Consider the following 27,509-nt stretch of genomic DNA (forward strand, 5'->3'; position numbering starts at 1 on the left):
GTGGAAGAAAATCTCCAAGGGCCCAGATCATGCATATCTTTTTCACTCCTTAATAAAGGTCCTTGCATTGGTCTCAATATACAGCATATTCTCAATTACTATTTATTAAAATAATAAATAAGCATTATCTAGGATCTCCTAACTCCAAAATTCAATGAACACACTTGTAATTTTTATTGTACTGCAGCTTCCAGTATTATTTAATCAGTCAATCACTATCCTTTCCAGACCTCTGATGGACTTGTGCTTTAGTGACATTGTTTTTCCAGGTTCTCTTCTGATCTCCCCCAGGTTGCTAGCCCTTCACCTATCCCTTATTCCCATCCACACGCATCATGTTGCACAATCTCCTTGGGTGATTGCTTCCACATTCACCTGGCTTTGACTCCCCTCCACAGGATCTTTTTTCTTTATCTCCACTATAGACCTAGCTCCTAAGCTTCAGACTCAAACAGCAACTGTGTGCTAGTCACACACATCTGTATGCTTTGTAGGCATTCCCAGGCCAAATAGGCAAAATCAAAGTCATCATCCTTATCCTATGCAAAGCCCTACTGAAATACAATAGTGTTTAATCTTTGTCAGTCTAACAACAATCTCTCCCTTCTGTGAATCCATGAGAAAAAGGAACACATCTTATAAAGCATATAAAGGATCCACATTCGAAGTCCATATGAGGAAGAATGAAAAATGAAATTCATTTATTCAATAATTATCTATTTAGTGCTACAGAGTGCCCAACACGTGCTATAAACACTAGAAGTATCTTTAGTATCTCTCAAGAGAACAAAATTAATTAAAAAAAATTCTTACTCTCATGGCTGAAAATACATCCATTACCTTAAAGAACAGTAAGAAATAGAGGGCTACAGATAAGTAATATGACATGTGCTTTATTTTAGCTCCATATTATCTACTGAAGAAGGGGAGGAGGTTTGAAATTATATAGCCTTATCAGGAAGCTGAATATTACTCCAAGACAGTGAAGTGAACAAACTAGCCATGTAGATGTCTGGGGGAAAGAACGTCTAGACAGAGGGAAGAACAAGTGCAGAGACCCTGAGATGTTTTAAAGCATGCATGGAGGGCATCATGGCTGTGGCAGGGAGAAGGAAGTACATGCAGCTAGAGGAGTAATGGGGTGGAAGCATGTTCAGGCTGTGAACTGTCACATGGTTGTCATAGGACTAGCATTTGCGTTGTTTAAGATGAGAACCACAAAGTTTGAATCAGAGGGATCAGAGGGGTGATGTGAACTGTCTCACATGAAACAGCCTCATTTTGGGTGCTGGGTTAAGAACATTGAAAAGTGGGAGAAAACAGTTAGGAGTCTATTGTAAGAATCCTAGAAAGGGAAAGATGATGTCTTGCCCCAGACTGTTGATGATGGAATCCTGGTATGAGTTCAAACTCTGAATAAATTTCAATCTGATAATCGATTGACTAGAAGTGAGTTATAAAAGAGATGACACAGAGTTCTTGGCTCAAGCAGCTGGAAGATTAAATGGTTATTTAGAGAGATGGGGAGTTATGGGAAGAACTATTTGGGGGAGAAGATTATTATTGCATTTGAGAAGTCTATTAGAACCCAGAGAAGATGCTGCATAGTATTTGGATATACACCTTTTCCCACAGTTCCCTAAAACTTTACGACATGTCAACTGCTGCCATCAGCAAAATTTGTATTTGTTTTTTTAATTGGTGTTTGTTTTTTGGTGCCAGAACCTAAGGCCTTGCACATGCAAAACATGTGCTATACCACTGAATCACCCCAGTGCCCCTGTTTTGAATTCTTGTTTGAATTTGCTCTATAGACAGAGACGGCAACTCTTAAAACTTGAAATGAAATGAATGCATTATCTAAGAGAGCTTAAGATCCCCTAGCAAAAAAAAAAAAAATGGCCCCATCAGACTCCAAGGGGAAAATGAGTAAGTAGCTTTTAATTCAAATGTTCCCTTGTGGACATGGTTCACTGGACTTCATCCTTCTCAGAAGCCCTCATCAACTATAACAGACTCAACAGGACACTCAACTCTCTGGAGATGTTTCAGATTTTACTTTTTCTTTTTAGTCAGGGGATAATTAACTCACACAGGTGGCTAGTGTTGGCATTATGGATGTCCTGCACAGTAAAGAATCAGACTCTTTCTGTAAAATTTTTAAATGCATTAGATATTTGTGTTGGTGAAAATCTTTTGAAAAATATCTGAACTTAGAAACCTAACTTTATTTTACATATAAACGCAAAAGAATGTTTATATAGTTTGCAAATACAATGAAGTTTTTTGTCACACTATTACTGTATAAAATGAGGAAAGATTGACTGCATTTAGAGCATAACTCCATTTTATATATCAGCCCAAAACACAGTTCCAGTACTTCAACTACATACACATATAAATACAAATACATATAAATATGCATATATATGTACAAAAATGTTCTTTTTGTCTATATGTTAAAATGTTAAATCCAAAGGACAGGTATCGATAGAATGTCACTTTAAGATTTCTTAAATGCATGGGTAGGTATAAATCTGATTGCATCATTATTTGTTTTAATGTTATGTTACCTAAGTATTTACACAATGATATATATTATATTATAATATTTTAATTATTTCTATATTATATTCAAACTAGGAGAGTTTTCTGACTTTTGAAGGAAATGTAACAGGTGGTCACATTATATATTTAAATCTTGGGATAGTAAATAAGCATTAATTTTTTTGGCATTAAAAATAGGGCATTAGAGGCAACACAATCTAAGTCCAGGAAGTATTTGCTGTCAAACAATCAGGCTATTCTCATGTCTACAGTTCACCCTTCGGCACACCGGGAAAATAGCAGTAATAACCACTGCTCCAAACTAAGATATTTCATGCAATATGAAAAATTAAAAATGGTAAATCAGTGATCCAGTGGAAGCTATTTTATTTCCTGAGTGGCACTATTTGGAAGCTACCCTCAGCCCCTGTGCTTTTGCAGTAGTAAATAAAGTACTGAAGAACTATAGGATATATATAAGAGCAAACATGGATATGCCAACCTTTTCCCCAGTAACCACAAGCTACATAGCTATGGCTCAGATATAAATGACCAAAGTCATAGCTTTTGTGTTAATCTTATGTGAACAGAAGAAAATTAATCATTTCCTCTGAATCAATATATTCTTGCCCAAAGCATCCTATTATAGGACTTAAGAGGATAAAATATCTAAAGAGAAATATCTCTACAAGTAATTTCCCTTAGTTGCAAATTCACAATAAATTGTGAATTAGCATAGTTTATTTTCCTTAGTCCTCTTTTGGGTTGTTACTCAATCAACCTGAAACTGGCTCTATGTCTTAGAATGGTGGTAAATACTTTATCCTTACAACTTTCTTTTGAGAATTAAATTAGACTACTATACACACTATTAAGGCTCTCATGTTATTTTTACTGTATAATATCTCAAAATTTTATCAAAAGACAAGTAATGATTAAGATCTTGAGAGCATACTGGAATCAGCATCTTACTATCACACCTGAGGATCTGATGAGGAAAATATAATAACTGTAATAGAGACAGACATACAGTAAATGTCAGTAAGTATTAAACAGTGTTATTACTGTGCTAATACCTTAAAAAAAGATCACTGGACAAGGACATTTTATAAACATGGAATAAAAATGGCTTATCAGAATTTGGCAACCCCTAATAGTATTTTGGCATTTCTTTCTTTTTTTAATGGTTCTGACACTTGAAACCAAGACCTCCCATATGCTAGGTAAGTCCTCTACCACTAAGCTAAACCCACTCATGGATGTTCTTTTAATAACAGAAAAGTGATTATCTTGTCACCTAGAAATCAGAAACGTGTTGATCCTGGAATAAAATAAATAACTTAATTTAAATTCATAAATCACATTACTTGTATACTGACCTAAGAAAATGTATAATTTCCTAGCAAGGTGTGGTGGCACACACCTATAATCCCAGCAACACAGGAAGCTACAGCAGGAGGATCATGAGTTCATAGCCAGCCTCAGCAATTCAGTAAGGCCCTAAGCAACTTAGTGAGATCCAGTGTCAAAATAAAAAAATTAAAAGGGCTAGGGACGTGGCTCCATGATAATGCTCCCCTGAATTCCCAGTACACCATCCCCAACCAAAAAAGTATAATTTCTTAATTAATGATCTCTACTCAATGTCTTGTTAAATGTTTTACATAGAGATGTGAAATTATTTATAAGAGGAAAATCAAGGTGGTTAACTCCAGGTAATCTAGTCAATTGTGACTACATTTCTAACACATTACATACATGTTTAAATAAATATTTATTTAATCTGACATTAAGAAAAAAGATAATTTGGAGAAGAGAATTTGATGAATTCCCTTTTAATTTCCCAAATCAATAAAAAAGCAAACTGTTCTGAGAAACATTAACCCTAAACTTGGTTTAGTAAGTTCAGTATTCCAAGCAACACTTAAACTTTACCCAAGGAAGAATGGAAAAAAAGTGTGTGTCTGTGTGTGTATGTGTGTGTGTGTGTGTGTGTGTAGCAGCCAAATCTCAAAAGAGTTGTCTTTCTGTAAGCTCCACATTTCTGGAAAAGCTGTGATGTTATGGACCTCCTGTTTCGTGATTAGATTTTATTTTTAATATTGAACTGTTTCAAACATTTAAAAAATATATAGATAACAATGTAACAGCTACATAGGGACTCACCACCCATATTTAATTATGTTGACATATTGAGATATTTGCTTCAGAAATATTTTTGAAGCGATAATTCTTGCTTTGTATAATGCTTTCTTTGTATATTTAATGTTTCTTGACTGTAACTTCCTGCTTGCTTTACACTCTTGCTTGCCTCACATAATCAGGTAAAAGGGCCTAAATTTTTTACTTGCATTTTAAAAGTTCATGTGTTAAAAATATATATTGAGATTTCAGAAGTCTGGCCTTTGGAAAAATGGTGTTTTAACAATTTGAAACTTCAATAGGGAAAAACATGGTATGCTAGATGTCAAAATCTGGCTAACTGGAGAATAACCAATACTAATTGGCTAATAGTAAACCTTTTGAGTCAGATGGATGGCTTATTAACCATTCTTTTTTTAAAAATTATTTCTTTTGTAGTTATGTATGGACAAAATGCCTTTATTTTATTTGTTTATTTTTATGTGGTTCTGAGGATGGAACCCAGTGCCCTCACCCGTGCTAGGCAAGTGCTCTGCCACTGAGCTACAGCCCCAGCCCTTATTAACTATTCTTAAAGATTCCTTACCCACATTCTTGAAGGTTTCCTAACTGCTTTTATTTTTCATGATGGTTATCATATTGGGCAATACTATTAGACCTTTAGAAACATCCAATGGGTATATGCTACTACCTGAGACATATTTAATAATAAATATTCATTAAAAGTTTCTCTTAAAAAGTATGCTGAACAATAAAACTATATGTGGCAGCCATTTCTGGAAAGGAAACAATGAAATACTTGTTTTGTTTCTTTCCTTTAGTTTAGTCAGTGGTAGATTACTCTATCATTTAAAGAACTACAAACGGCTGGGCCAGGTGGTGCACACACACCTGTAATCCTAGTGACCCAGGAGGTTGAGGCAGGACAATAGCAAGTTGGAGGCAAGCCTCAGCAGTTTGGTAAGATCCTGTCTTAAAATAAAAAGGAATGGAGATGTATCTCAGTGGTAAAGTGTCTCTGGGTTAGATCTCCCGGACCCAAAACATATATATATATTTTAAAGACAATTGTAATGACTGTGCACTTTAGTTGAGGAATTTTTTTAAATTTTCAAATGAAATACAAATTTTTAAAAATCATATTTGCATTTGAAAATAGTAAGCCTAAATTATAGAACATGATTTTTACCATGATTTAAAAAAATATTGAATTTTCCACAATTAAAAAAAAAATTCAATCAAGCATGGTGGCATATGCCCAAATTCCCAGTGGCTTGAGAGGCTGAGGCAGGAGGATTGCAATTCAAAGCCAGCCTCAGCAATTTATCGAGACCCAAAGCAACTTGGTAAGACCCTGTCTTAAAATTTAAAATATTAAAAGGTTTGGGGATATGGCTCAGTGGTTAAGCGCCCCTACATTCACTGTCCATTACACACACAAAAAATTACTAACAAATAATAACTCCGATAATAATTAAAAGCTAAAGTTTAAGTATGTATGAAGCTATGAACATGGTATTTATAGTTTTATCTTGTATATTACTGTTATTTTTAGGTGTGCATCTAACTCAGATTGTAGTATCTCATCAAACATAGTCTAAAAATGAATTTTTTTATGTGTAAAAATGAAAAGATATTTCATATTTTCAACAAAATTTAATTTTCTTACTTTCTTTAAATTTATTTTAAACATTAAATTTCATAAACTAGATTTAGTTTTGTTGATAACTAAATAAAAAAGAAACTCAATATTAGCATAGGTTTTCTGTAGAGTAAGAATCTTATAAAAAATCATTTGTAAGATAACAAATGGTATTTCATAACTGACTGAAGAAAATTCTGTATTAGAAGGCAATGACATTCAAATAAAGATGCTAACCAAAGTTGATCTTAACACAGTACCATAAAATTTTCATAAAATGTTTTATAAATAGGTAAATTCCAGAAATGTTTGTATATGTTTACCTTAATGTGAAAAAAACCACACTTATAAATTTTCTAATAAATGTGAGAAAAAAACTTTTAAAACTTATTATCTGTCAAAAATGAATTATAATACTAATTTTGACTTCTTAGCACAGGTTAATTTCTTAATAATACTATACCAAGTATTAAATTGGTCTTTCCACTTTAGAAAAAGGTAAAAATCTCATTATGGGAGAAGTAAAGGAGAGAAAAGAGTTACTCTATTGAGAGTATCAATTAAATGAATTTTTAGATAATCAAACTCTGCTTGAATGGGCAATTTTTAAATAACTATTTTGTAGTTATAGGTGAACACAATATCTTTATTTTTATGTGTTGTGGAGGATCAAACCCAGTGCCTCATGCCTGCTAGGTGAAAGCTCTACCTCTGAGTCACAACTCCAGCCGAATGAGCAGATTTTACAAAGGCATAATCATTTAAAATTCATCAGTGTGGATACATAAATTTCATGAAAAATTAGCAGTAAGATTAAGTAGCTAAGAAAAGAGACTCTTATGTATCAAAACTTAAAATGTGCTTAGAAAGAAATTACAAATCAGTTGGTAGGAGAATTATTTAATAACCATTCCAAGATGGAAAAACTAGTTTCAGTACTCAATGTATAATAATCAGGAAAATAAATTATGGGCCAATTAAAGAGTTCAAATATTTGGAAATCAAATGGCTTAAAGACAGGAAGAAAACAGACCTTTATAATCAAACATATGAATAATAAATGATTAAGTTTAGAAGAAAAATATGTATGAAAGATTTGTAAATATATAAAAAAATATGTGTGTGTCCAAAAGGTAAGAGAAAGGTATATATGGTAAAAGAAAAATTTGAAAAAATTTCAAAAATATATATGCAAGCCTAAAGATAAGGATTAACCTAGAAATAAGGACTATCAAGTAAAAAAGAAATAAACAAACAAAAAACACTATCATCTGAGTAAAAAGAAAAAAGGAAAATATGTAAATAAAATACACCAGAAAACATTTTCAAATAAATAGTTCACATAATTTGATAATAAAATTTATGCCCCAACCTAGGCCACATAAATAGGCAAAGAATATGAACAGAAAACTTTAAAAAGGTTGCATTATATACTACAAAACATATTGTATTTTAAAAGAATATTTATATTCAGTTCATAAGTAAATAAGAAAGTGCAAAATGTGAGAACAATGCATTTTAAAACTATTAAATTTAAAGAATTAAAGAAGTGTTCACACAGAAACAAATCCTCAAAATTTTTCTCATAGAATTACAAATTGTTTCATTCCTTTTAGAAAGCAAATTGGCAGTACATGCCCAAAACTAAAAGCACTGATATTTAACCAATAATTCTACCTTTATGCATGTTTTAGAGGTTCAAAACATGGAAAAAAGATACATTCAAGATAAATATCATCAACACATTATATACAGACACAAACCTAAACCAGCTGTGGTGTAGAAAGGTAAAATATTCACACAAATATTACACAGTTAATGAAATGTTTTGGAAAAGGCTTTAGAATTGTTTGGGCTGTTAAGTGAAGAAACTAATGTATCAAATTATTGGCATATTTTAGATAAAACACTACAAAAAGTAATTCCAATGGGGCAAAAACCCCATTTGACACAGTGAGTAGATTAAAGTCCAGGACTGAATACTCTGCCTCTTTGCCCAAATTTCCAGCATATGTTTTATAACCTTTATAAATAAAATGATTATTTTAAAATAAAAATCCATTACAATTTTGAATTTAAACATAATATACCTATAGCAGGGTACAAAAATATAAATATATTTTGCTCACAACAAAATTTTACATATATTTGATTATTAATATTAAAAGCATTTATATGAAAATAAATAACAATGTCTTTGTCCATCTGAAGAGAATACATGAAAGTTTTGTTTTACCAACCCTCCTACCATCTTCCTTTTTTATATTTACAAATTTTAAGAGAGATATTTATGGAAAGAACCTAAGCAAGTAAAATAAACATGAATTCATTAATTTTATCTCAATTTCTATCATAAATATAGAAATGTTTCATGGGGGGAACATAATTTTAAGGTCCAACAACAAAAATCAGAATAAACAAAATCTTTTAGGCTGCACTTAAAAGAAAAAAAAAGTTTGCACTCAAAATACGTCATAAATCGTGAATTAGATGAATATAAATTTCATAAATGTGAATTTGACCAGAAAACAGGTTCTCAGCTACAATGTAGTCATTTAAATGAATTCCCTGGCTCTTTTCCTTTCTTCTATTTAAAAGGTAATTCTTCTTAAAGCCCAGACCATGGAGCTATTTCTACAAGAGGGAATCAGCATGCAGGCTTTCTTTTAACTGATTATCTATATTTGTCAAAACTGTGGGAGGTTATTAGTGTGCTCAGAAAATTCCTTGTTTCATTCCTTTTTCTTTTACACATGAGGGTCGATTTAATGTTAGATCAAGGGATTAAAGTCATAAGCGTATGACTTCATTTCAATCAGAATTTCCTCAAGGCATAATGCTGCAGTATTGTTCATTCAGAGAATAATCCCAGAACTGCTGACTGAAAATTGTTTTTTATAGTTTTCCAGGGAGATATAAAGTATACTTATGAGCAAAGTGCTAAGTAGAATGACTTAACAGCACTCAAATTCCCAGTAGCCTGTGGTTTAAAACTGAGCAGTAGCTTCAAATAAACACAAAAGGCAAGAAAAAAGGAAAAAGGTCCTCCTTTTAAATTGTTTTTCAATGGGATGAAAAATATAAGGGTACTGAACAATCGATGCACTGAGCTGAAATAGACCTAAATAAATAAATAAATAACTGAATGAATTTGCCTCCTACAGGGAAAACAGACAAAACTTTAGCTCACACATCTCTATACATCACTTTTTACAAAGCTGGTTCAATTAAACTATTTCAAAATTTCTTCCAATTGCCAAAAATACAACATTATCTTTTCATGCTATACATTTTACTTACGGTATTTATAAAACAGTATGTAAATTTGGAATAGTAGATCCATATAGTAGTATTATTCTCAATAATAGGATTTATAAAATACTTTTACTACTTCAAATTGTATTCACAATTATTAAAATTTTAAGTATTTCTGATAATTTGAATTTCACTTATCTGTTCTAAGTCTCCAGGAAAGAAGGAATTGCAGAGTTACTCTTAAAAGAAAATTAAGCTCAATTTGGATATGATAACCAAAAGTAAATTTGGCAACAGATAAAAACCACATATGGTAGAGTGTACATATATACATGCATAAAATTTTCTAAAGTAAGTTAAAAAAAAACACTTCAACAGATCCCTATCTTATAAGAACCTTTGTTTTGTTTTGTTTTTGTTTGTTTGTTTGTTGTTTTGGCTGAATTTACTTGGTGATCTCTCTTCAGGAGGATCTTCCCTTGCTATTCGCATGGCTAACTTTCAGTATCCAGGTTTCAGCTCAAATGTCTATTAACTCTTGATTACTTGAAAGATTATAAGAGGGAAATTAAAGTGGGATTCATAAAATCCATAAGTCTTGATTTTGAGTATTAGTGTCTATCTCAAGAAATATACAAAGAAATGAAATGATCAATTTAAAGTAATCCTAAAGTGATATGCAATGGCCAAAGGACAAGAAAAGCAAAGGACGGTAAGGATTCAAAGCCTGCATAATTAATTGGGTAGGGATTACAGTAGTGTGGCAAGCTAGAAATGATACGTTGATATCATTTCCAAATTAACTTTTCCTTCTTAGTTTTTAAAGAAAAAATAAAGATTTTGATGTTTTAAATTAATTCAAGTGGTCTCCTTAAATTTTGTAATGTAATACAAATACATAATAACTCATAAGAATATACCTTGTTTATATATAAAATGTTAAGCTTAAGACATGATATAATTTCTCTTCTAAAATGAAACAGCAAATACTCTTTCTCCATACCTGTGTTCAGATAATCATAAATATGATTCACTTCAATATCGTGGATATTATTCAATTACATTCAGACGTACACATTTCTTCCCTTTCTTCCAAAAGGTCATCTCACCTTGCACTTTGGACACTTCTGGGCATTCCTCTGCCCATGCTCGATCTCGCTGGCCCAGTGACGCAACAGTTTGTCTCCTTTTTTGTACTCCTTGCAGTTAACACCTTCATGCCAAGGAGAGTGGCACTTGAAACACCAGATGAATTGGCAAGTGGGGCACTGGATCTGTGCAAAGAAAAATAATATTAAGTACTAGTAGACAGACTGAAAGAACAAGAATGGAGGTGCTTGGGAAGTTAGCAAAAGTGTTACAATTTAAAATGCCTCCTTTTCAACAAGAATAAGACATGAATATTCTGTTATTAAAAGAGGAATGAATTGCTTTAGCAAAGATGATGTGGCTGTTCATAGACCACACTGGAATTCAACACTTGGGAAGTTGTAGAAATCAAATTGCCTTTATGAACATCTCCAGATGGAAGCACCGAGTAAAACTTGATGGTTCTCAATGCCCCAGATCCAGACACTTCTGCTCCCTTTAACTCACTTTTCCCTTCCATCAATTTCCCAGGTTTTTCATTGCTCTTCATAACAATGACTTGCTTCACTTTATGAAATCAAAGCCCCACAGATACTTCATCACATGAAAAACACACTAACCAATACACTGCTATACTAACCATCTGCTGTGAAGCAGCATCCAAAATAATGGGTACCCTTGGTTTGCTTCCAATATAAGGAAGGCTAGCTATAAAAATAATGCAAAGAATAAAATAATTAAAAATGTGTCAATATAGTGACCCTGTAGCTTGTATTGAGGAAACCATCAAAAAGAGGTCTTCATGCCATATCAATGTTTATAGCAGCACAATTCACAATAGCTAAACTGTGGAACCAAACTATATGCTCTTCAACAGATGAATGGATAAAAAAATGTAGCATATATACCAATGGAATATTACTCAGCAATAAAAGAGAAAAAATAATGGTATTTCCAGGTAAATGGATGGAGTTAGAGAAGATAATGCCAAGTGAAGTTAGCCAATCCCCCCAAACCAAATGCTGAATGTTTTCTCTGATATAAGGAGGCTGATTAATAGTGGGATAGGGAGCAGGAGCATGGGAGGAATAGACAAACTTCAAATAGGGCAGAGGATTTGGAGGGGAAGGGAGGTGGTATGGAATTATTAATATGGTGGAATATGATGATCATTATTACCAAAGTACAGGTATGAAGACACGAATTGCTGTGCATATACTACGTATACAACCGGAGATGAAAAATTGTGCTATATATGAGTAATAAGAATTGTAATGCATTCCACTGTCATATATAAATAAAAAAAGAGGTCTTCATATTTTCACTATGTGGAGGTGTATATGAGCATCTGTGTACATGTTCATTGAAAATATTTGTCTTCCACTTGACATGGAAATGTTTTATCTGTCTTCCTTTACCTGAATGGCAGTGGAGTATACCACCCTCACAGAGTATTTATTATATATATATATATATATATATATATATATATATATATATATATATATATATTCATATAGACATAATGGACTTTCCCCAGCCTCATTTGATTAAAATGAATTATCACTTTGAATGAATGAACTAAAGTGATGAAAATGAATCACTTTGAATGACATTTATAACTTTTCTTCTCTAGGCTCCTGCATATCAGGACACTGCAACATGGGTGAATGTACTAATGTTTTGAAGACCAAATTTGAATTTCTTTTGGTAAACTGTGCACAATATCACCACTTACTTCTTTGGATCACCATGTTTTGATAATGGAGATTCCACTACATAAATTAACTGACAATTACAATCACAGCTCTTCTGTTTATAACTCAAAGCACTGAAGTTTTCACTTACGTCAAGAATAAATAATGCTTTCCTACACAAATGTGAAAATGCAAAAGTACTTCTGTTTTTAACTTTGGATAAAACAATAGAATTTGTCATTAAATTAAAAATCTTCATGTCTTTTTAAAAAAATTCTGTTAAACGGAAATATTATGCAACATTTTTTTTATCTTCAAGATAATCCTACAAAGTAAGTATGAAGGTAACATAGCAGGTATGTGTTAAGAAGAGATTTAAATATACATTTGTCTGACTCCAAAATCAGCACTTTCTAACTGTGCAGAAACACTTGCTCACACTCAGCAGTGTTCCTTCTTTAATAACTGACAACTTAAAACATAGTAGTCAAAGATTGTTAAGTGGTTAAACTATTCAGTAATTCAAAATTCTACATGAATCCCAATGAAAGGTGAACTATGAAAATCCTTTTCAAGATTTTCATAAAAATTGGAAGTTTCCTTGGATAGAAAAAAAAGATCTCATGATTCAGTTATTTAAAATAACTGTTTTTGCCTTTTTTGACCACGAATATTAAAATAAGTCATTTTTCAAAGAAGAATGAGTTGAAATGGGTGTGTTTCAGAAAATAAAATATTATGTTTATTCCCTTATGCCATTGAACACTGAAGAACAGATGTCACTATCAATGGAGCCTTCCTTCTGAAGACAGTGAATAAAATGCAAAGAAAAAAAAATGACATCATTTTTCCTCCTGTACCTGCCAATATGTCAGGAGGAATTGAATACTTAATTCAGTTCTCTTCTATTAGATATAATCCATGATTTGAAATTGCTGGGCTCTAGTATCATTAAATAAAAGTGTAAAAGGCCTCTTTGGTTTTTAAATCAGTCTTAGATTTTATTTATGAAATGAGTAGAAATAAAACTTTGAAATGGACTCATTCTATGAATATCAGACATTATTATGGTTCAAGGATCCTTGTGAACAGATGTTGAACTCATGTCTTTGGATCTCCAACAAAGATAATGAGAAGTGTGCAATTCTCCCAAGGTACCAGAATGAAGGAATCTGACACTTGGTGTCTAAACCAGGCATGGTGGCTCCCAACTGCTTGTGATAAATAAGTCCTACTGCATGTCCTACCACCCTTCTCACCAACAAAACAGAACTACTGACAAACTGACAGGAGTCATGCAGCAAGCTCTCAAGTGAATATGAATAAGGAAAATTCATACTCAGCTGCTTACCATGTTTTGGATTAAAATTATGAAAAGACTAACTGCCAACCTAAACAACATTGGTATTTAGAAACTACATCTGAATTGTTTCAATACTGACTTTTTGGTCTAAAGACGTCTTATTGACCTTAACTATATTCCAAATTGGCCTTATGTAAACACATATAGACCTCAACACCACACCTTCCTCCACGCTTTTATTCACAGTTATTCCCCTCATGAAATGTCACCTCACAACCACAAGTCTGCCACATGGAGTGCCTTGCCTTCTGCATAGTCATATTCATACAGAAGCAGGAGAAGAGGCAACATCAGCATTGCTTAAGAGCTTGTTAGAAACAGAGAATTCCTGAAACCCCAGAACCGCTGAATCAAGAGTGCACATTTCCACAAGGTCCTCAGGGGATTCATATGCATGCTGAAGTCTGAAATACACTCTTCTATACCAAGTGATCCATGGTGTTGTCCTGTACACAATTTATTGAATCAGGAAAGGCCAAAAAACATGTATCCTCTGGTTGGCACATTGGCAAACTGCCTAAGAGGCTGCTGCCATGAGCTTTGCCCAGCAGAGGTGCTCATTGTTGAATGTAGATTAGCCAAAACAGATTTTTTTTTTCTCTCCTGAGAAGTGCAATGGGGACACATATACACGCTGCCTTTGCCATTGAGAGGAGCTGAGTGTCCACAGTGAAGATCACTGGAGAAGGAAATAGGCATTGACTGTGGTGAGATGACAGAGGGGCTCTCACACCACCAGAGAACTATCTGTTTCTCCATGAGGCCTCCCTGGGTGACTGCTGAGACTGGTTTCCTGTCCTTCCCACTTCCTGTGGTGCATTCAACAAACCTTACTCATTGAGGCAGGACAAGAAACAGCACATCTCTACTTCCTATCACTGGGAAGACTACAATTAACACAATCTGTGTCTGTAATCTTATCCTAATATAATTTTTCTTACTTTAAGATATCTTCCTTATTCCTCCCCATGAGATGCAGTTCTCTCTTAGGGAATTTACGTTGGGCAGGTAGATGTGCAATCTCCTTAAGAGTCTACAAGTTTACTGAGGGCAAAAGCTGGGTCACATTCATTCTGTATTTCCTGAGTCAAGTAACACAGACCCTCTGACATATGGTGGACCCTCGGTAAGTTATTTGTAAAGTGGATTAAATGAATTCAAAGAAAAACCAACATCTCTAACTTAGAAACAGTAGCTGAGATGGCATTACCATTTCTTAGATTCCCAGATGATGTTTACTAAATATTTTTATTAATGTGCTAACTCTTTTTACACATTAAAATACACATTGGGCAGAGGGTGCAGTATGAGTCACCACTCAGAGGTCTCAGGGCACACTTGTAAACAAAAAGTGTTCCAATGTAGCCTGAACAGAGACATCACTTTACCAGCTCACCTCTGAACCTTGATGAAGTGTCCAATAAATAAGGTCTAGTAAGTACCTACAGTCTGGGCTTGTCTGCCAAAATATATTGTGATTCAGAAATTTCTTATATGAACCATGTAGAAATTACAGGTGTCATACTGGGCATGGCATTACAAGCCTGGAAACTCAAATGCACTGGAGCTAAGGTAGAAGGATCCTAAGTTCAACACTTACAAACTGTTTCAAAATAATAAAAAAAAAAAAATACAAAGGGCAAGGGATGTAGCTCAGCTAGAGAGTGCCTCTGGATTCCATTCCTCAGTATTTAAAAAAAAAAAATCACAGCTATCAGGCTAATTTCCTAAAGAAACTAACCAATACAGTAAGTGATTTGGAAATCTTACAGTTATAAAAAGTTTAAGAACTGAAGATCCATTTCCTGTACAGGAGAAGACGTGAAAGAAGTGTAGGGTATTTCAGAGATGAGAAAAGGAGTCTTGATGCACAGCTTCAAACACCTGTAAGGAAGCCATTTGCTCCTTTATAATATCAAATCCTAAAGTCGAAGCGCAGCCATCAAAGGAGAGTCCCCTCACAGGAAAATGGGCTCAACTTCCTGCCTTGCTCTTATTCCCTGGGAGTCCAGTGCCTACCTGGGATCTCTCCCTGCATAGGAGCACAGTTATATATGGGCTCCACAAGGCACTGTTCCTTAAAAGAGATACCAGATGTGGCCAAGTAACCCTTGTGTTATTGTCTCACAGCACAGCTGAAATTGGAGTAAAAAAGGAAAGAAAAAAACTTTTCTAAAGTTTGGGGACCAAAAGCACACATAACGATGCAGGGTAACATATGACAAGATAAGGTATATCAAGTTACAGTGCATACTTATATAATTAATCTTATAGACCTCCCTCAATATTGTTTTCCTAGCTCCATTTACATATGTAACACATTATTTATTGCATAATACACCCTCCTGGCTTTTATTTTTAAGTGAGAGGTATGCTCTTCCAGGACAGCACGTTGGAACTTGGGTATGGGGTTCTCTGCAGTGTCTCTCCTGAAATTGAGAGTCAATGTTCATACCATTCCACCTGGAATCATCTTTAAGCACCTACAGATTCTACATAAAGGTAGAAATACAGAGGGTAGTAGACAAAAAGTGCACAGACCAACCTTCTTCCAGAACATCTTCTGAGTATTTTATAATGAGAATCTGACTGGCTAACTTCACTCCCTTTCCAGCTAGTCAACAGAGAGAAATGATTCTTCACTTATCTCTTATGCTGAAGACTCAAGGGAAAACAAGATGAATCAAAAAAACAAAACAAAACAAAAACAGTAGTTCCCAACATTGTAGGCCAATACGTAGGACCTATAGGTCTTTATTATTACAATTATCTATTTTTTTTTTTAAGAGTCAGATATAGACTAAAATATCAGATGTATTCCAACATTTAGCTATGGATAGAAGTTGAAGCCCAAGCAAAAACTCTGAAAATATCATGGCCAGTTTGTGTGTAAAACAAAGAACAAGGTTAGAAAATACCTCATTAGTGACTAAAGGGAGAAATGCACTTTAATAAAATTTAGTAGGCCGGCATCAGAGCTGGGCATTAGACATTTTGTCAAAGGAAGAGTATAACACCCCTTTTGTTTAACTGGCCTCTTTAAGTGGACTAGACGACTCATTTTATCTCCCTCATAAATCTATGCCAGCAGCAATCATTTAACAAACTACACTTGTTTACTATCGGTTTCTGACACGGACGATGCATTAATACCAAGAGAAATCAGCATGTGTCATAAACTAGACTGACCTTGCAGAGCTGAATCATGGTCCAATTCTCAAATTTGTAAACACTGTCAATTTAAAGTGATGGTGTCAGGGAAAAACAAAAGAGCAAAGGAGCACACTAATCACACTTTCATGGGCAAGCATTACACATCTCTATATATGAAAAGAAATTCTCAAATCATTTCTACCAAAGAAAACTTTAGCACGTTGTAAAGCACACCAATTAAGGACAACCTATGGACTCTATGGTGTTCTGAAAGCCCTTAGAAAAATTCTTTTACTACACAAGGAAATAATACATCTGTGAAGTTTTATAAAATGTGATTTCTACCCTGAGGGCTTGTAATTGTAAGAGAATAAAAGACTGCTAAAGATATAAGGTCAGAACAGAGAGAGTTTCTCCGGGATATTTTATTGGTTCTTTTCTTCCACCTTACGATGAGTCACAGCTCCTTTGTGTAAATGATGACGGTTCTGCTTAACATTTGTGGGAAGAACAGGAGGAATTATTATTAGTTTTGCCTCAAGGAAACCATAAAGAGAATTGCCTTCACCATGTTCCTGTGTGGAGAGGCATGACCTTCAACTCTCACTGCAAAGCAGCCTACGCTTGGGATGGGAAAGGAACCTGGAACTGCACCTATCACAGTGAACTCCTGAGTGAAATAACTTAGTGGCTTTTAATCCTGTGCAACCCTCTACCCTCCCCTCTCATCCACGAAGAACAACAGAATAACCATCAATGTTCTTTCCCTGAAAAACATATGCTCTTCATTTTCATGACTTCCTTGTCAAAATTCCTTCTCTTCCACCTCAAGGTTGATGACTTCTATCAGGTCACTCCTGAACAATGTTTCATGACATCTATTTCTTGATGCCCCCCCCCAAAGTCTTCAAACTTAACACCATGAGCATATCTCAAACCAAACCTTCTTCCACTCCCCAAAACCTTTCTTCCTCCAGACACAATTTCTTCCTTGCTTTATTCCCACTGCGCACTGATCTCTGTTCATTTTGACTCCTTACTCTTTTCTCCATAGCCAGGGATGCTCATTTTGCTCCCCTTGCCTAAGTGATAATGAGCATTATAATTTTTAGCATGCATTGAGCACTTTATGTGTCAGTCGCAATGCCAAGCACTCTATATGTGTGACTTCATTATGTTCTTACTATACTCTTAGGACATGGATACCATTACTGTTCCCATTGGAAGATGTGAAAACGGTACTCAACGTTACAGAGCTAGTATGTGGCAGGCTGAGAATTTAAATCTAGTTTGAAACCAGTGCTCTCACCCAATGTTCCTCCTTGGTCAATTCAGCATTTCAAGGCTTAGTGTGTTTGCCCCTCAGTGAAGTCCTCCCAGTCTTCCACGTCCTTTCTTCTCCTAGACACTCAGAATTTTCCATCTACATTCATTACAGTTCCAAATGTCATTCACACATTGGACAATTTATTAGTTCCTTCAACAGAGGTATTTGGAATGCATACTCCACAGGACATGGTACTGTATGTAGAGTGAATGAAAATGAAGTAGGGAATGAAGCAAGTCAGGTCCTGGCCTCCTAGAGACTAGTAAAGCAATAGGCATAGATATATGCCATAAAACCCCAGATGATAGTTGCTATGGAGAAACACTTTGGATACATAATTTTGGATACATAAACATAATATGTCTGTCTCTAAGCATCATATGAGTATATAACAGTCACAATTATATTTTAATTTTTTTAATTTTCCCACTACTAATGTATTTCCAAGTTGATGGGCAGTTGGTGTTGCATTAATAAATTTTGGGAACTATTTAGGTTAGAAATTAAATTTCAAATTGGAAATTGAAGTCAATCTTGTAGAAATGGGATCATAAAACCTTTTAGCATCATGACGTGAGTTTCAGAGAGAAGACATAAATATTATGAATGAAAGAATAAAATTGGATTTGACCAGAGGCAAGGTTCTCTCAATGTAAATCTCTCAATTCAGGAATGTACTTGTTTAATTTGATATAGTATGAGTTGACAATGTTCAGAACACAATGAAAAGCTCTATTACTCGAAATTTTTCCAGCTGAGGTTGCTGAATTAGTGCTTCAAAGGATAAATGAATGTGAAAATGAGTTCTGGTTACTGCGTCTTGATTGTACTCTGTTCAACCTTTTCCCATCTGCTGATTACACAATAATTAACAAGTGGTCGTTACAAAGAGCTATGTATGAAAATGAAATCCCCAAATATAATATTTTAGATCTCAACCTTCATGTGAGAAGCATTTACTCAATCATAACATTTCCAAACAACTTTAGCCTACTATATTAAGTGCTTCTAAATTTTCAGGAAAAAAAACAATAATAAATGCTCAAAGAATAACATTAGAACAAGATACTGTAACTCAGTGACTCAAAAGCAGTACCACTGGGCTGGGGATACAGTTCAGTGGCAGAGCTCTTGCTCAGTATGTGCAAGGTCCTGAGTTCCATCCCCAGCACTGCCCCCAAACAAAACAAAACAAAACAAAAGCACTAGTACAACTGAGATAAACATTACAAGGGATTTATCAACAGTTACAAAACCCACTTAAGGATATAAACATAAGGCAGTTGCCTTAGGATGCAGCTTGTTGCATTTGAGTACTTGAATTCACTACTTTTGAAGTTATGATAAGCTATAACAGTTTGGAAGTGAGTTCTATTACTGGAGAAACTGAATTAAAATTAAAAAAAAATACAGCAAAACGAAAGATGTCCATCTGTTCACCACAAAGAATAAAGACCTTAGTGCCAGTTTAGAGTACTATACTTTAACCATGAACATCACAGGAGTTTGCTGGAGTCAGAGCCCTCCCTGCCTATAATATCCAGACAGGTATGGGCATATAAATCCGGTCATGTTAATGTAGAGCTTAGAGTTTAATGATGATAAATGCTATATAAAGGTTACACTAAAAACAGTACACATCATAGACCCAGGAAGTGTTTGAATCATACCTATAACTGTGTACAATGTAGAAAAGGGGAATTATCCCCACATTTGGTAGTAACTTTACTTTGGTTGGAAATGGCTTTATAGTTTCTTTTTACATTGTGCTATAGCTTGGATCTGGAGTGTCTCCCAAAGGCCCATATGCTAAAGGAGTGGTCAGCAGCCTGTGGCATTAATGGGAGGTGGTGGAACCTTTAGGAGGGAGAGCCTAGGGAAAGGAAGTTAAGTCCTTGAAGGGCACATTGGGATCCTGGCTCCTGCTCTCTATGCTCTCTGGCCTCTGTAAGGTGAGCAGCTTTGCTCTACAACCCATTCATCTCCATGATATCTGCATGGCCAGAGGCCCAAAAGCAATGAAGTCAGCCAACAAGAACTGAATCCTCTGAAATCCTGAAATATCCTTGTAAGTTGATTATTTCAGGTATTTTGCCACATGACAGAAAGTTGACTAACACATATTTAGATTTCTATGCCATACTACCCTCTGAGGATTTTAAATGCTTTATTATCACTTACTATGTATTGAATTTCTTCCCAGAGCAACTTTACATTTCCTGTGCTTATAAGAAATAAACAATTGCATCTGCAAGATTTAATATCTTGATCCATTTGCCCCCTGCTTCTCTTCTTAACCTATAACTGACTGACAGATATCAGGGGATGATCATTGGGAAATGTTATCAGGATACCTTTGGTTCACTCAAAAATCATACACATACAGGATTTTATATTTGCAGTTTTTCCATATTTCATTCTCAATACATGTGCACTGTGATAAGTAATGCTCATTACAGGATGATTTCAGATGAAATAAGACTTATAACATTTTATGCTGCTGTAATTGTTTCTAAATGATCCTTTGACTCATTTAATAAGAACAATACATTTTGCCATTATTCAATTATTCCCATTTTGGTTCAATTATGTGTACATTTTGAATATCACAAATAACCTCACTTATCTCTAATTCTAAACATAATTTAGAAAAAAGTAAAATATCCTATGTTCTAAAATAACAAATACTTTTAAAACTTCAAGTTTCCTGATAAAATCAATTAACATACAATTGGAATATAAGTAAATAAATAAAGACATATAGTAACAAAAAAAGTATTTCATATCAAGTCAGTAGTCAATATCACTGTAAGGTAGTTATTTTAGTCTTACATTTTTGTAATGTCAATAATGACATTTCTTACAGAAAATTAACAAAAGGTTTCTCCTAACAAAAAGGCACTAGCTTGCATAAAAACCAGAAATAAAAATATTAACCATGAGAGTCAAGCAGTTGCAAAGACCAGTTAGTCACTAAGAAGCTCTAACTGACTCAGGAATACTCCAGCTCATCATTGTAATGGCAGAAGAAGGTACTTGCTAAACCACACCAGGGTTCCCTCAAAGCCACAGGAAGAATAATGTACAGAACACTGCTTCCAAGACTCAAAACATGGGCAAAAACTTACCTTAAATGGAGATGATTTCAAACAGCCTTTGAAACCACTTCATCCTGCCATTTACTGTAATAACAAGGATGAAAACTACTGCCACAGCCTCATTAGTTTTCTGCTTCATTTACTGAAAATGTTCCCTGTTCTTCTGACTAATAGTCACCTGGTGAGGCTCAAAACTTTGCAAGACAATTGTTCTGGGGTAGGCCTGGGGGCACCTGTGCATCTTAAAAACTCTCCAAGCAGTTCTACAATAGTCAGGGCCATGAGTCAAAGATTCCTCCCACAGCTGTTGCCTTGGTTTCCCAGCCTTCAGTCTTGGCCTCCTGTGACAGCCTCTGAATGCTGCCACAATGATCTTTTGTAATGCTCATGGAATTAAATTCAAACTTCTGAGCATAGTGTGGAAGACTCCACAGGACTGCTCTAATCTACCTGCCAAACTGCTCTTCACTATTCTTTCCTCATTGTCTCTGCAAAGCTGCCTCCTAGGGCCTGGCTTCAGCCTCTGCACCTGAGCTCTTACTCACCCCTTGCTCTGAGCTCTGAAATGCTCTCCATTCTGCCCAGACCCCACCTCCTCAGCGAAGCTATTCCTGACATCCTAGTGCCCAGCTTCCTGCAAGTGTCCCCAAACACCCTATATGAATAGGTGTGTGTGTGTGTGTGTGTGTGTGTGTGTGTGTGTGGTGGGGGTGGTATTTGTTCTTTTCTAATCACAGTGAAGTGTCATTTTAGAGAATATGTCTCCTTTTATCTTCTGTTATAGTTTGATTTTTAAGCATCCCCTGGATGGTAAATAAAGGCTGGCTCCCGGAGTGGCACTAGTAGGAGTTGGTAGAGCCTTAGGAGGTGAGGACTAGTGGGAGGTCTTCAGGTCACTGAGCCTGTGCCTTCAAAGGAGATTGTGTGACCTGGTCCCTTCCCCTAGCTCTCTCTTGCTCCCTAATCACAAGGAGAGTCCCAGTTAGTCATGGACTAAATCCTCCAAAACTGTGAGACAAAATAAACATTTTTTCTATAAGTCAACTATCTCAGTTACTTGTTATACTGACAGAAAACTGACTAACACATCTTTATTAGATTTTATGAAGCAGGGACAATGTCACCTTTACTTTTGTGTCCCCTAAACTTAGCACAATGCCAAGCATACACTGGTATTCTATATTTGTTGAATAAAAAATGAATAACATTTTACATTATTTTCCTTCATTAAAGAGTTAGAAGAGATTTTCACTGGGACCACTAGGAAACTCAATATCAAGCTCAGAGTTTAAAAAAAATCCCTAGTATTAACTTGGTATTGGTAATGATAATGAGTACTACTCTAATAAAGATTATCTTTCCAACTGTATTACCAGATAAATTTTCAACATGATTAAAGTCAATAAAAAAATCTTTAATTAAATCCTCAAGAGTGCCATCTTAGCATCAGTCTCCCCAGACCACACATTTTCAGAATCACAGGCAATGTATGCTCACCTTCAGCTCCGGGAAGGGAAGGAAGCCCACTTAATGCCCACCACAAGTTGGCCCAATAGGGCTGCTCCCATCATGTGACATTCTAACCCACAACTCTGGTGAACATGCTTACTTTATATTTGCTTTCTGATCTTGAAGGGGTGGGAATATGTCCTTTTTTCTTAAAGGTTGTAAAGTGCTTGCACTGAGGACACGGCTTGGTGCTGGAATCAATGCGGCCAAGTTCCAAGAAGTACTTATACTTGATGGAGTCTTCGTGTGTTAAGTTGTAGACAACAGTTGTTTCTTCCAGGAATTCAAAGCACTCTGTGATAGGGCATTTGATTTCTACTTGGCCAAGTTGTACCTGTGTGAAAGAACAGGTGGTATTGGTTATTAAATTTCTTTCTCTTTTTTGCATTAAATATTGTTATATCTTGATTACAGTAAAGGGTTGTCTATTATTTTTAAAAATGAGGGGCAATCACTTTGATACCTGTATTAGGCAGTTCCAAAATAATCACTGTTTCCATACTGATTTATTATTGGATGTTTAGTTTTCTCTGATCATATTGGTGAACCTAAGCCACAGGCTTGCCAACGAAACAAACTTCAACCCCATCCTAGAAACACCATGATGAGCCAGCATTCACACCCTGTGCCAATGATAGGAACAGCAGGGTGAGCCACATTCAGACCATGTGCCAACTACAAGGTGTTTCAGATGTCATTACTGTAGAATATTTCGGCACTAAACTTTAGGCATATTTTACTTTAAAAGGACAGAAGATATTTTGTAAAGTATATTATGCAATATATCTTGTAGTTTGAAAATCATTGCCAAAAAAATAACATTTTTTTCTGATCCTTCCACCTGGCCTCCACTTATGATTTTAATTTTACGTTTGCTCCTATGTCTCCAGAAGCTCAGGAGCAAGGAAGAAAAGTAAATCAAACACAAAGGTGCAAAATAAAATTAAAAAATCGGCTATTACTGATGAAATTCACAAAATGAATTTATTCAGAGGAACTCATGTATTTAGCATTTTGTACAGGATTCTAGATATGGCTAAAGTAGAAAATAACAGTAAAATATTAAAGCACAAAAATGTGAACACAACTGATTTTTGAAAGCTGAAGGAAATAAACAACTTTCAAATAAGAAGGGCTAGAATCTCTCCTTTATTAGTGAATAGGAACTCCTCTATGGTATAATAATCTTCTTTGTCCTTCCTAATATAGCAAAGGCAGGCACTGAAAACTCCACATGGAAAATGATGATTCTCCCTTGTGTGACTGACATTCTGAGAAATAAAAACACATCCACCTGAATGAGAAACGCAAACCCTAAAGGCCGAGGCAGGAAGGGGAGGAAGCCACAGGCTCTATGGGAGAAAATCGTCACAAAGAGCAATGAAACTTTGAAAAGCCTACATTCACAGTAACTTTGAACTTTACTGTTTATACTGCGCGAACTTGGAGGAAAGTAGTTACAAAGTTGGAGGGTGAAGGGTGCATGAGAATGACACGTTTAATTAATACCGTGACGGATATGAGCAAAAAATGATACAAAATGGAAGGGTCTGAGGAAGAGAGTCTGACTTTGATTAAACCCCTGAACCATTACGGATCTGATGAAAGTACAAAATGATACTTATTTGATGCTACTACTGTATAAAATGTGGTCCAAAGAGCTTTGTTTTTAAAATAGTTACCCAGTTTTTTTATTCTTTTTGATGAGTTTGTTTACAGACTCAATTTTTTCTATTTACATTGTGGTGCTTTCATGGTATACTGATTCTATTTTTTTTTTTTTTTGGTACTGGGTATTGAACTCACAGGCGATTAACCACTGAGCCACATCCCCAGCCCTGTTTTGGATTTTATTTAGAGACAGGGTCTCGCTAAGTTGCTTAAGTCCTTGTTAAGTTGCTGAGGCTGGCTTTGAACTCATGATCCTCCTGCCTCAGTCACTTGAGCTGCTGGGATTACAGGTGTGCACCACCACACCTGGCCTCTATTTATGATTTATTAAATTATTTTAAGACAGCAGTCCTCAAGAGAGTTCATGTAGACAAAACTACAAAACAAGAAGTCTGGCTCGGTGAAGTATATAACTTAAACATTCAAAAATGATGAAATATTTCCCCCTTCAACATTCTGTTGACATTTTTGAAGGCCAATCCTGAGCCTCCTACTGGGTTAGGGACTGAAGCTTCTCAGGTGCCCATTGATCAAGAGGCAGTGAGGACAGAGTGAGTGTCAACACCTGGCATGATGAGTGCAGGTGTCAGAGTGCAGCATGGGGAAGCATGGGAACCTCGCCTGGGGAGGCTCAGAGGAGGCTTCTGGGTAGAAGGGAGGCTCCAGATAAGATCTTAAGATCTGTAAGATTTGGCAAGCAAGGATGAAGGCATTCAAGCAGACCGAAAAAACAGCACAAAGGAGGCCTGGGGAATACAGCAGAGCACACAGAACAGGGATGGTCATATTGTTCCCATCCCTGAACCCCATCAACTTAAACAGCACATGGGCATGCATCTGAATTTAGAGATCATCACCTTAGCAGGGGGATTAAAGATGTGTAATAATAAGAGTGTGTGAGTACGGAAAGCTGAGGCTGTGCAGATGAACTTGGACCAGAGGATGAGAGTAGAATCGCTACCTTGGGAATCTGCATTTTGTCCTATAAAACTAGAAAACTATTCCATTTGTAGCACATGAGAGTTTCTTTTCATTACACACCACACACACACACACACAAACACACACACACTGCTCATTTCAGTCACTTTAAGGGCTCCTTTTTATTGGGGAGCAGCATACTTTATTGGTTTTGGAGAACGAGTTCTCAATTCCCAGGTCAGGGTTCGAATCCTGACTCCCTCAACTTATAAGTTTATTTATTTTATCTAAATACATGATAACCATTGATGCAGCAATTTCACAGCCATCTGGGAATAGTCATGTCTTAGGGAAATGGAATGTAGTTTAGGGACTACCATCTTCTGCAGCTCAAGAGACCAGGCCACCTTGTCACTCGTTCAGCAGTGGGTGCTCGTCAACCACACTGGGCTACCTACCACTCAACATCCAACAAGCACCTTGTCTTCTATTTTGATGTTTCTCAAATTTGTCTGTAAACTCATTTTATTTCCCATAGAAAATTCCTCTTTACTTACATACTCTCCTATTGACTATTCCAAACCTTCTCTTCCTTTCAAAATCCCTATCCTACCTTATTGACCCAATAGCCTTATACAGTATTTTATTGAACATGCAAAAATCAGATGCATATTCTCCTGTCTTCCCACTGCCAGCTTTATCAGTGTATCAACTCTGACCCCATCTTTTCTTCCTTGTTACCTTGTATAGTGGAAGGCTAAATCTACTTCCAGGACAACTGCATACAAATTGCTTGAAATGTTTGTTGAGAATTCAAGTTTCTTGGCTGACTCAAGACCTTACATATTCAAGGTTGAAATTATTGTATTTTGGGTTTTTTAAGTATTTTTTCCTTTCCACTTTTTTTTTTTTACTGGTACATTATAGTTGTACATATGATGTAATTTTTTTGTTACATATTCATATATGCACACAATATAAGAAAATAATTTGGCCCATGTCAATCGCCAGCACTTCTCCCTACCCTCCAGACTTCTCAGCTGTGGTCCCTTTCCTCTACTGATCTCAATTTGATTTTCATGAGATCCCTGGCCCCCACTCCCATTTCCTTCTTTCTCTCTAGCTTCCACATATGAAAGAAACATACAATCCTTGACCTTCTGAGTTTGACTTATTGTTTTTTTAACATGGTCTGTAGTTCCATCCATTTCCCTACAAATGACAATTTCATTTTCAGAGTTGGAATTCTTGCCAGTAAGCCAATAATTGGCAGTCTGAAAAATCACTCTCATAATATTTTCAATCTCTCATATTTCTTCATACTAATGCCTTTTTCATGCATAGTATTATTCATGATCTGTCTGATCTCTTCGTTTCTATATGTGTTTTTTTTTAGAAAATAATTTTCTTAAAAGATTACTGCCAAACAAAAAAATCTTGACTAAGCAAAGTGCATTCATTTATTTAGTCAACAAATAAGTGTTCCATTAATTCAAGATGCACTTTAAAATAATCATTTGACATCTGAAAAGTCAAGACTGTTTCAGAATCAATAGTCATTAGCCACAGTTTAATTTGCACTGTTTTTACTTTCTTAGTGGTACATAACATGATACTGCATCCTACAATTGATCATATCTTTTAAATTTCAATGAAGTGTGATTTTTATGGATCAGGCATTGATATGAACTTCTGGTGAGATGGCAGGAGAGAGAAACATCACATTGGAGAAAATGCATTATAAGTAAACAAACAAACAAAAAGATTGTAACCAGTGTTACCATAAACTACATACACATAGGGAGAGAGTCTGGGAAAGTGTCTGGGCCTGACATGCAGAGGAAGACACTGCCTGCAAAGCAAACCAAGACAATGGCCCCAGGGAAGAAGGTGCGGAATGCGCCTGATATATCTGTGCTCAAAGCAAAGAACAGAGTGACTGAAACATATTAAGTGAGACAGGGAACAGCATGAGATGATACTGGAGTGTCAGGCCGGAGACTGATCACACAGGCCTGGTTGGCAATGATTAAGTTTACACTATATTCTAAGTTCAATATAAATCATCAAAGGTTTTAAGGGGAGGAGTAATGTC

The 27,509-nt window shown here is 35.4% G+C and overlaps 1 protein-coding gene across 6 annotated transcripts in view; it reads right to left on the bottom strand.

Annotated features, from left to right (window-relative positions):
• Positions 1-27,509, bottom strand: part of Rnf217 (ring finger protein 217) — a 129,126-nt gene that overhangs the window by 23,128 nt on the left and 78,489 nt on the right. For all 6 annotated transcript variants that reach the window (XR_013424904.1, XM_078019250.1, XM_078019251.1 and 3 more), the window contains 2 exons: positions 22,923-23,156; positions 10,696-10,860 (listed from right to left, as the gene is read on the bottom strand). Coding sequence is in view for 5 of the 6 variants with exons in the window: in XM_078019250.1 (XP_077875376.1) it covers positions 10,696-10,860; positions 22,923-23,156 (399 nt within the window). In the remaining variant the exon portion in view is untranslated. The remainder of the gene's footprint in view (positions 1-10,695; positions 10,861-22,922; positions 23,157-27,509) is intronic.

This window comes from Ictidomys tridecemlineatus, chromosome 8 (genome assembly GCF_052094955.1).
Source record: "Ictidomys tridecemlineatus isolate mIctTri1 chromosome 8, mIctTri1.hap1, whole genome shotgun sequence".
Lineage (NCBI taxonomy): Eukaryota > Metazoa > Chordata > Mammalia > Rodentia > Sciuridae > Ictidomys > Ictidomys tridecemlineatus.